Here is an 11,484-nt window from a genome sequence, read left to right on the forward strand (position 1 = left end):
CAATATATTGATTTACAGTCATTTGTATGTATTAAAATAGCCCACTGCCATATGTGTGAAAACTCACGCCATGCTCGGCCTGCTACAACAGAGGTGATGTGCTCGTGTGAGGGTTCAGCGTAAACAGATAGCCCAGCAAGGCCACGCTGTATGACATTGCATGGTCGGAAGAGCTGAGACCTTGTGCCGATGTAGATTCATTACTCAGTTCAGTGATTGTGACACTACCTTGTTAGGATACATTCATTCAATAGGATGCCAAGGTTAGGGCAAGGAGCTTTGAAGCATTCGTATCAGTGATGTACACAGCACCTGATATGATGAGCGAATATAAGACGGGGCTTGGGTGTGTGCTGATTGCAAGCTGGAATAGTTTTAAGGCTAAACTGCATGACTAAGAGAAGAGAGTGCCCTGAGGATACCACCAGTCATTGAATCTTTCTCAGACGAAAGCAGACAAGTGAGACTCACTCTGAGGGACGCGCTTTGACCAAGACCAGCTTCAGTTCCAAACTCTAATCATGTTCAAAGAGCACGGAGTAAAATGTTTATTTAATGAATTCTTTACAAATACAATTTTTACAATATTTTTTACTATATTTAAAGGGGACATCGGATGCACATTTTCCATAAGTTGGTATGATTCTTTAGGCTCCTCATGAAATGTCTGCAACATACTTGGCTTTAAATTCCTGGTTGTGTAAAACAACACAGTTTTTACTTTGTCAAAGCTCTGTTCACAGCGAGCCGTTTCAGTGCATGGCTATATAAATGAGAATGAGCAACTGCTCACTCCACCCCTCTTTTCTGTTTTTAGCGTATTCGGTGGCGCATTACCATAAAAACAAAACTAATCCACTGCGTCCTCAGTGACTCTAATGTCATAAGAATATGAAGACTCTTACACACAAAAAAAAAACACGCCGAATTATTTTATTTTTTTAAATACTGGTTTCAGCCTGCTGGGTCATTTAAATGTTTTTTTTTTTTTTAAGAGGAAGTTCACTTCCAGAACAAAAAAAAAAAAAAATACAGATAATGTAGTCACCCCAGATGTTAATGTCTTTCTTTCTTCAAAGAAATTATGTTTTTTGAGGAAAACATTTTAAGATTTTTCTCCATATAGTGGACTTCTATGGTGCCCCGAGTTTAAACTTCCAAAATGCAGTTTATATGTGGCTTCAAACTATCCCATATGTGGTTGTAAATTATCCCAGCCGGTGTTATGTAGCGATTTTTTTTAAATTACAGTTTATATACTTTTTAACCTTAAACATTCGTCTTGTCTTGCTCTGCCTGAACTCAGTTCAAGACAGTTAGGGTACGTCGAAGAACTCTCACCTTATTTTATCATCCTACATCGCTGCAAAAGTACCGACCCAGTGCAAAGTGAACATGCAAAGAAGATCAAATACCTAAACAAAAAAGGTAAAACATCAATGTAGGAGAAAATGAGATGGGAGTTTTTCGACATACCCTAACTATCTTGAATCGGAAAAAAGCAGAGCTCGGGCAAAGCAAGACAAGATGAGCATTTGAGGTTCAAGGGTATATGAATTGTAATAAAAAATTAAAATAAACGATCGTTTCACTAGATAAGACCCTTCTTGCTTGGCTGGGATCATTTACAACTGCATTTGGGATCGTTTGAAGCCGCATTTAAATTGGATTTTGGAAGTTCAAACTCAGGGCACCGTAGAAGTCCACTATATGGAGAAAAATCCTGAAATGTTTTCCTCAAAAAAACTATTTCTTTATGACTGAAGAAAGAAAGACATGAACATGACAAGGATGGCAAGGGGGTGAGTACATAATCTGTACATTTTTGTTCTGGAAGTGAACTTCTCTTTTAATGTTTTTACCCAGTTTTTCTGCGCTCTAAAAAATGCTAGATTATTATTTTTTTAACCCAAATGCTGGGTTCAGCTTGTTAGGTCATTTTATTGGGTTATTTTAATATTTTTTACCCAGATGTTGGGTATTTTTTCTGTAACCAAGCTGCTTGGTCAATTTTAATGGGCTATTATATATTGGGTTAATTTTCTTACCTAACCGCTGAGTTGAGCCTGTCTCCGACGAAACAACCCAGCTGTTGAGTTATAGTCAGAGCATAGGCTTTTTGAGTCCTCTTTAGGAGAGGGCGGTAAACAGCGCCACCAATTTTGGCACACTTCTTCAGCAAAATAAAGGTTGGTACACATTGTTTAATTTATAAAGTCTTTACTGTGCTGTAAATTATAGGATTTTACACAACATAACATACAAGGACGAGGCTGCGTCAGAACAGCAGCCGTCATCTCAACAAGCTGCTCAATACTTGGTCGTTTCGCATGATGGAAATGCCTTTTGCCTTGCATAACAAACTAATTTTATACGTTATAATACTGAATTTATTTAGTGTTAAAATGTGTTCTCTAATCTACAGTCGTGGCCAAAAGTTGAGAATTACATAAATATTGGAAATTGGAAAAGTTGCTGCTTGAGTTTTTATAATAGCAATTTGCATATACTGCAGAATGTTATGAAGAGTGATCAGATGAATTGCATAGTCCTTCTTTGCCATGAAAATGAACTTAATCCCGAAAAAAAACTTTCCACTGCATTTCATTGCAGTCATTAAAGGACCTGCTGAGATCATTTCAGTAATCGTCTTGTAAACTCAGGTGAGAATGTTGACGAGCACAAGGCTGGAGATCATTATGTCAGGCTGATTGGTTTAGAATGGCAGACTTGACAAAGGAGGGTGATGCTTGAAATCATTGTTCTTCCATTGTTAACCATGGTGACCTGCAAAGAAACGCGTGCAGCCATCATTGCTTTGCATAAAAATGGCTTCACAGGCAAGGATATTGTGGCTACTAAGATTGCACCTAAATCAACAATTTATAGGATCATCAAGAACTTCAAGGAATAAGGTTCAATTCTTGTTAAGAAGGCTTCAGGGCGTCCAAGAAAGTCCAGCAAGCACCAGGATCGTCTCCTAAAGAGGATTCAGCTGCGGGATCGGAGTGCCACCAGTGCAGAGCTTCTGCACTGCCACTTCTCTCCAAAAAAAACATCAGGGACAGATTGATCTTCTGCAAAAAGTATGGCGAATGGACTGCTGAGGACTTGGGCAAAGTCATATTCTCAGATGATGACTCTTTCTGATTGTTTGGGGCATCTGGAAAAAAGGCTTGTCCGGAGAAGAAAAGGTGAGCGCTACCATCAGTCCTGTGTCATGCCAACAGTAAAGCATCCTGAGACCATTCATGTGTGGGGTTGCTTCTCATCCAAGGGAGTGGGCTCACTCACAATTTTGCCCAAAAACACAGCCATGAATAAAGAATGGTACCAAAACACCCTCCAACAGCAACTTCTTCCAACAATCCAACAACAGTTTGGTGAAGAACAATGCATTTTCCAGCATGATGGAGCACCGTGCCATAAGGCAAAAGTGATAACTAAGTGGCTTGGGGACCAAAACGTTGAAATTTTGGGTCCATGGCCTGGAAACTCCCCAGATCTTAATCCCATTGAGAACTTGTGGTCAATCCTCAAGAGGCGGGTGGACAAACAAAAACCCACTAATTCTGACAAACTCCAAGAAGTGATTATGAAAGAATGGGTTGCTATCAGTCAGGATTTGGCCCAGAAGTTGATTGACAGCATGCCCAGTCGAATTGCAGAGGTCCTGAAAAAGAAGGGCCAACACTGCAAATACTGACTCTTTGCATAAATGTCATGTAATTGTCGATAAAAGCCTTTGAAACGTATGAAGTGCTTGTAATTATATTTCAGTACATCACAGAAACAACTGAAACAAAGATCTAAAAGCAGTTTAGCAGCAAACCTTGTGAAAACTAATATTTGTGTCATTCTCAAAACTTTTGGCCACGACTGTACTAATCGAAGTACTGTTTGTTTATGGGCAGGTTATGGAGTCAGTCATGGCATCTTTCAGCTATGAGTAAAAACATTTTAACCCAGCATTTTTTAGAGTGTGTGTTTACTTTTACAACCAACTACAAAACACCTGCATTGCTGTCGCTACAGCTGCTCGAGCGCTGAGAAAATGGTGGACAGCATACAGCAAGCTGAGGGTGGAAATATGCTAATACGGGACAGTCCATCAGCAGCTGTGGGCGGGGGCTGAACAATATGATGTCATACTGCTCAGAAAATCAAAACGGCTTGATAATTGAGACTATTTAGGTTTTTTAGAGATTAAAAAAAGAATTGATTGGATTTTTATCATTGTAGAGTGATTGTATCCACACACTGCTAAAACACATTTATACAGAAACAAAGTGAATTTTACACCTGATGTCCCCTTTAAGTCTTCATAGGGGTCTGGTTTAAATACCTTTTTAAAATGTTTTTGATTTTACACAATGACCCTGCATACAAGCTCAGTAACAAGGTGTTTCCAAACAGTCTCATGTGACATTATGCTCTATAGCCATTCCTGGCACGAAGAGCTGGATGCTTTCTGCAGAGCAATCAAGTGCACCTTACCAAAGACATCAAGGGTCAAACTAAATCTGCAAATGCATTCAAATTCTTAAAACTAGACACCTGTCTTTGGTGAATCTCCTTTAAGGCCTTCAAGAGGAGCAACTCAGGTGAAGGAATCATTTGGAAACTTCTGCACTTCATTATGTAAACACAAAACCAGAGACACAGACACAACACACGGCTTAGTCTGAGTAGCCCTTCTGTAATGATCCCTCCTCTTCACCCGTCGTTCAGAGGTTAATCTGCAACACTGATCCCTGAATACTATTAACACTGCACAGGCTCTTGTAGCCTGGACAAACAGGACATGATGTCTTTCTTCCTTCTTTGGCTACTCTCTGCTTTCCTGAGATGACCGTGTAATCATAAAACACTAGATTTACATCACCGAAGAGGTTTAAAAGTCACAACACTACAAAGTAAGGAACATTACGGCAAGTATAAAACTTTAAGCATGCGAAAATCTCTGTGTTTGTGTTGGTGGTCACATTGATGGGATAACTGTAAATAATCTTAGCTGTGGACCTTTGACATGAGATGACCAGGAGCAGAACAGGAAGCGACATGCTGATTAGGTGGGCCAGACAGCTTCGACAGATGGAGAGGGAGATTAGGGATATAGACGTGTATCAAACATGACAGTACAACGGTCACAGGCCCATGCTTAGTGTCTCCCACCCTCCACCCGTCCTGACTGCAAGAGAGACTACACAAACACGACCTGGCACAGGCACCTAGAGCAAAACATGTGTCTAGCCACAAAGTCTTATTAAACAAAGGCTCAAAATCATAAGGAAAAACAGCACTGATTTAGAGAAAAAACATTTTAAAATGTTGACAGATTTAAAAAAAACTGTGCACAAGATTTAGACATTGACACTATGATCTGACTATAATCAAATTTCACAGTTCATGTAAGTGTACTTCATTTCTGTGGAACGTCTTGCATGATAGAGTCAGTGTAACAGAAACAGGACACTTTCTGCTGTTATGACTAAGCATTATGTCACACCCTCAGGTTGCAGCTTCAGCTTGGTGACCAACTGCATGTTGTTTTTATCCTGCAGGTCAATATGGTGAGTACTATGAGTCAGCCCGGCTGAAAGCAGATCTGACTCAAGGATCAGAGGGGTCATACTTGTCCAGGCCAGCCCACAAGGAGCAGAAACTCTAAGGCCGTATGTTATCATCCCTCCCTGTGGCCAGGTTTTTTAAAGGAGTCATGAGTGAGAAGTTAAGGTACAGGTTTAAAAGTCATAAAGTGGGACACATTTAGAGGACAGTGTTGTAACACTAAACAGAGTAAAATCCTGACTACAACCAAATGGCTAAAATTGAGTAGAAAGAAAAACTGTGTTGAATTGATTTTAAAGAATAGTTCACCCACAAATGAATACTGATCTTAGACAGGTTAGACGCAACATTGAAATCAAAGGTATGTGTCACTGCAAACCTGTAAGACCTTTGCTCATCTTCAGAACACAAATTAAGGTATTTTTGATGAAATCCGAGAGCTTTCTGACCCTGCATTGACAGCAATGCAACAACCATGTTCAAGGCCCAGAAAGGTAGTAAGGACATCGTTAAAATAGTCCATGTGACATCAGTGCTTCAACCATAATTTTACAAAGCTACGAAAATATTTTGTGGACAAAAACTTAAAATTACAGTTGAGCCCCATGGATTATTTTACCGATGTCCTTACTATGTTTCTGGGCCTGGGAACATTCCAGTTGCATTGTTGTCTATGCAGGGTCAAAAAGCTCTCGGATTTCATCGAAAAATATCTTAATTTGTGTTCCAAAGCTGAACAAAGGTCTTATGGGTTTGGAATCAAGTGAGGGTAAGTAATTAATGACACAATTTTAATTTTGGGGAGACCTTTCCTTGTAACACCAAGGAAAATGAGGCTGTGAGAGACAGACTTACAGTATTTACAATGGCATATGCTGTATAAAGGCTCTAGATTGCACACGTTTCACAAATTTAAAAACCGTTTTTGTCTACTGACGTCTGTTTTTCAAGAATGACAACAGTACCTAACCCTAATTCATTAAACACTTCTATTGTACTTATATCCCTCACAGTCTCAGTTACATTGTTAATGTCTTTTGAGTAAATTTTCTGCAAATTTTCATTTTTGGGTAATTGCATTATTTCTTACTTCATCTGTGACCGTGGACCACAAAACCAGTCATAAGGGTCAATCTTTTGAAATTAAGGTTTATATATCATCTAAAAGCTTTTTTTAGTGTTTGCTTTGTTAGGACAATATTTGGCTGAGATACAACTATTTGAAAATCTGGAATCTAAGGGTGCAAAAAATCAAATTGAAAAAACGCCTTTAAAGTTGTCTAAATAAAGTTCTTAGCGATGCATATTACTAATCAGAAATTAAGTTTTGATCTGTTTACAAATGTAAAATTTACAAAATATCTTCTTGAAACATTTTCTTTACTTACTGCCCTAATGATTTTTGGCATCAAAGAAAAATCAATAATTTTGACCCACACAATGTATTTTTGTTTGATCCACTCAAGCTTTCTACATCTCATGCCTCATCTCCACAATTCCCGCACTTTCTTCAGCTTTACCCAATAGATTATTCCCTAATGTGATTACAGTGGCCACAAAACTAACTTACCGCTTTAAACTTACTTACTTTATGCAGAATCCCCCCCCCCCCCCCCCCCAAACACATAACCCTTCTTAAAAGACGTTCCACACGAGGAATCTGTGGGGCGGCAGAGGAGCAAGAGCTGTAAGGCAGGGATGAGGCAGTCATGACTCAGTAAACCCAGTGTAATCTGTCCCCCACAGTGCCATAAAGCATCTGAAAGGAGATTACAATCTCACGGCAGAGTGGAAAACGTGTGTGTGTCAAAAACAAACAGAGAAACAGCTATTTTACCCTGACCACACTTCTCTGAGTCAATGACAATGTTGAGGAGACAGAGCAATCAGTGTCAATCAGTGCTGAGATTTCCTCTCTGGCTAGTAAGTAAAGCTCAGTGCTGTCAGTTTTGACACTCAGAATCTCTTTTAAAATCTTTGTGTGCTTTAAGTTGTATTTCAGTCTGACTCTGAATCAATAACATGTACTCTTACAGTCCGTCTGAAATTGTACTAGTCTGGGTTTTTTTGATGTCAGACTAACAGAACTACAGTTGATAATATGATTGCAGCTCGGCTTCGTCCAGTACGCTGTAAAAAAAAAAGATTTTTTAAAGTTGTCATGTTTCAATGTGTAACTTGCTATTTCTTTGTAACTATTGGTGAAGGTTCTTTATTGGCATTGATGGTTCCATAAAGAACCTTGAACATCCATGGAACCTTTCAAATGCAGAAAAGGTTCTTTATAGATTTAAAATTTTCTTCAAAACAGTTCACAGGGTTCCCACACCTGGGTTAACTTCAACTTAAAGGATGTTTCAAGGACTTTACAGGTCCAATACCCTCAAATTTAAGGACTTAATATGGGGACATATTTCAAGTGAGAGCAAGGTTACATTGTAAAATACAACGTTTCAGTTTTCATGTGTCAAACACAACTACACTCTTAAAAATAAAGGTGCTTCACAATGCCGTAGAAGAACCTTTTTTGTCTAAATGGTTCCATAAAGAACCTTTAACATCTGAAGAAACTTTGTTTCACAAAAGGTTTTTTGTGGCAAAAGAAGGTTCTTCGAGGCAAAAGAATGTTCTTCAGATTATGAAAAGGTAAGAAAGAGATGGCTCTTTAAAGAACCTTTGACTGAATGGTTCTTTGTGGAACCAAAAATGGTTCTTCTATGGCATCGCTGTGAAGAACCTTTTAAAGCACCTTTATTTTTAAGTGTGTATGCAAAAAAAGCATTTTATTATTTTGCATTTATTTTTGGCTATATGACAGAGATCTAATATTCTATTTGTTGTAAATGCGTGTAACTAACTTAAATCAAGCAAGCTAGTATGCATAGGCCATAAGGGGTTAGTGAAATAACACATTAGCGGGTCGGAAGGAAATAATACGGAACTTCTTCCAAAAAACATCTTGCACAAAATAAATTCAAAGACTTTTAAAAGGACCTGTATCTATGCATGTTCATTTTCAAAAACTTCCCAGGGCCTTGAAATTGTTTTTTTTTTTTAGATTCACAAATGTTCAAGGATTTCAAAGACCCGTGGGAACCCAGGGTTCATTTAAGAACTGTTCACTATAAGGTTCTTTGGGGAACCAAAAATGGTTCTTCTATGGCATCACTATAAAAAAAAAAACAAAAAAAAAAAAAAAAAACTTTGAAGCCTTTATTTTTAAGAGTGTACCAGCAATTTCTGAGTAAAAAATATTTCACCACTAAATTTTTTTCAGTGTACATGTGCGAAACAGACAAACATTTTTCTACAGTACTACAGTAGACTAGAGCTACATTCATTGTTTAATATAAAAGGGGCTCAGGTTGAAACTCTGACATTTTGTTCCCTGCAAAAAAAAAACAAACAAAAAAAAAAAGTCTTGTTTTTGAGTTTCAAATGACTTGAGGACCAGAAGACGATAGCCGAATCAAATTTAGAAATACAGATTGGTGAATTCTTGCTTTGCACCTAGAATAATCGCTCAGTTATTAAAGACGAAAATATGTTTTCTGGAAGTTGCAATTAAAATCCACTCTGCTTGGGGGTGTGATGCTTCTGGGTGAGTTCATGCATCATTAGGCAGGTGGGAGAACAATGGCTTGCAGGATACAACAGACAGACATCTGGGAGGGTGCAATACAACGGTTGCCTCCCACTGTCAACACGTTCGGTTACCACTTGCACAGTATGAACAGGAAGCAGCAGAGAGCCAATAACTGCAGGCTTGCTGGTTGGATGGACGGATGCTTCCATCACGACAATAATGTAACGTAATTCTGATGAAATGCACGTGACTGCTGTGCTGATGAGGAGGTGGGGGTTCCAACACACGACACACCCTTGTGAGTCTTTTGAGGAAACCACAAGTGACAACATAAAAGGTTTTTAGGCTCAATACATGCTTTAATAAAATGTAAAAATAAATATACATATATAACATTTGATTTATTAAAAAATATAATTTTTTAAATTATATACAATTGTATTTATTTTATTTAGTATTATTTAATTTTATTTATTTAAATATTTTAATCAATATAATGAAACCATTTACATTAATGCAGCATAAAAGAAATGCATTTGCATTCTAAATATTCTCCAGATTCGCCTCACTTCCTCAAACATTCATTAATTGAGTTCATTCACTCATTGCATTCCATAACATATTCAATTTTATCACCAAAACTACTACTACTAAATGATAATGTGGGTTTGCATAACATAAAAATATGGCCAAGTCTGAATTCTGAATTCCACTGGTTCTGGTGCCAGCAGGTGTTCGGATGGAACAGAAATGTTCTGATCGATCTCTGTAAATAATAACCATGTACAATTCAAAATAACTAAAGAAAATATAAAAAATAGAGGTCTGTTTTATTTACTCAACACTAACCAGCTTCAACCTCCACTCAACCAGTGCACACAAATATCATTTAGATAATGAACACATGCCGCTGTAAAAGCAGAGGATGTGTATAATTTTGTTCTTTCATTTGGAAGAATGTTGCAAACGCACTGAGAGGTAATTGTTAAATGGATTTGAGTGGCTGCACCCATGTGATTAATAAGCTGTCTGAGTGCATTCAGCGTGGAGGCACTGGAGAATGAAATTTAAAAAAAATAACCAAGCCCAATGCAAGGGTAAAAAAATCATTACAAAATATGACATTATTTTTTGTCATGTTTAGTATCTTGAACTCAACTATTCAGGCTCAACAGCTTTATTTATAGGTCCATGTGTAAGCTTTTTTTATAGCAGGGAAGGACCGATTCAATCTATCACCAGTGTATGAAATAAAGAGAAAGAGAGTGCAAGAGATAGAGCGTTACACATCAACATATCAAAGAGAAAACAAAACAAAAAAAATCACAGATGAGAGATGCAAAAAAAACAAGATGGGTTCAAGAGAGCAAAAACTCGAGCAAAACTAAATAAAACAGGTTGAATTGTGCTGCCCAAGACTAAAATGCAACAGTTTCTATCTATTCTTCTGTCCATCTCTTTTTCCGTTCACAAGTCTAACAAAACCTCGGCGCACGTCACACTTCACTCTCCTCCCATTCCACACTCGCTCGCTCACTTCTCAAACTGTTCAGTTTCTACTCACCACAGCTGTCTCTTCGGAGGGATGCAGTCGTCTTTGTTGGAGGCTGTCACTCCCATGGCCATCTGCATCACTGTTATATATTTCTGGTACTTCATATTGTCCACCACTACCACCACGAAACCAACATAGGTGAGCTTGTGCGCGTCTATTCCCTGGCATCCGCCTGAGCCGGGTCCGCCTCGGTCACTTTCAGAGCGCCATTTCCAATGCTGAGGGACTGACAAGGAAAACACTCCTCAAGAAGCGCGACAAAAGGTACCATGCCGCTAGGACCCATGTCTGTTGTGACTCTGTAATCTCATTAGTGCTCTGAATAGCCGGCTAATCCATTCAGGGTTGGTCAGGAGCGACACATTGTTTCTGCGCGCTCCTCGCGAAGCACTTTCTGTTCTGAAAACAATCAGAGAGAAACTCTGACAGAAACCAGCGGCAAGTGACAGCGGCTGAGCGTTTGTGTGTGAGGTAGGAGAGAGGAAAAGTGTGCATGTATATACGCGCAAAAAAGAGAGAGACGAGGGAGAGGGAGGGAGAAAAAGAGAGAGAGAGAGAGAGAGAGAGAGACGCGCACATGCTCGGGAAGAGCAAGAGTGGGGGTGAGAAGCAAAGAGCGAGAGAGACAGACAGCCAGAGCGCATCTCTCAGATGGCACAGAAATAGATTTCAGAGTATCTAAACATAATGTCAGATGATTTGCAAAACGGTTCATCCAGCTCACTAAAAGATCTCAATGCAAATCAGATCAGAATTGAGCATTCTGTGATTT

The 11,484-nt window shown here is 38.7% G+C and overlaps 1 protein-coding gene across 9 annotated transcripts in view; it reads right to left on the reverse strand.

Moving 5' to 3' along the window:
* The window catches only part of tjp1a (tight junction protein 1a), a 154,046-nt gene extending 142,878 nt beyond the window's left edge, over positions 1-11,168 (reverse strand). For all 9 annotated transcript variants that reach the window (XM_073836189.1, XM_073836188.1, XM_073836190.1 and 6 more), the window contains exon 1: positions 10,722-11,168. In XM_073836189.1, coding sequence (XP_073692290.1) covers positions 10,722-10,816 — 95 coding nt within the window. In that variant the 5' untranslated portion in view covers positions 10,817-11,168. The remainder of the gene's footprint in view (positions 1-10,721) is intronic.
* Between the last annotated feature and the right edge of the window lie 316 nt (positions 11,169-11,484).

The sequence above is a fragment of the Garra rufa genome, chromosome 3 (genome assembly GCF_049309525.1).
Source record: "Garra rufa chromosome 3, GarRuf1.0, whole genome shotgun sequence".
In the NCBI taxonomy this organism is placed as follows: Eukaryota; Metazoa; Chordata; class Actinopteri; order Cypriniformes; family Cyprinidae; genus Garra; species Garra rufa.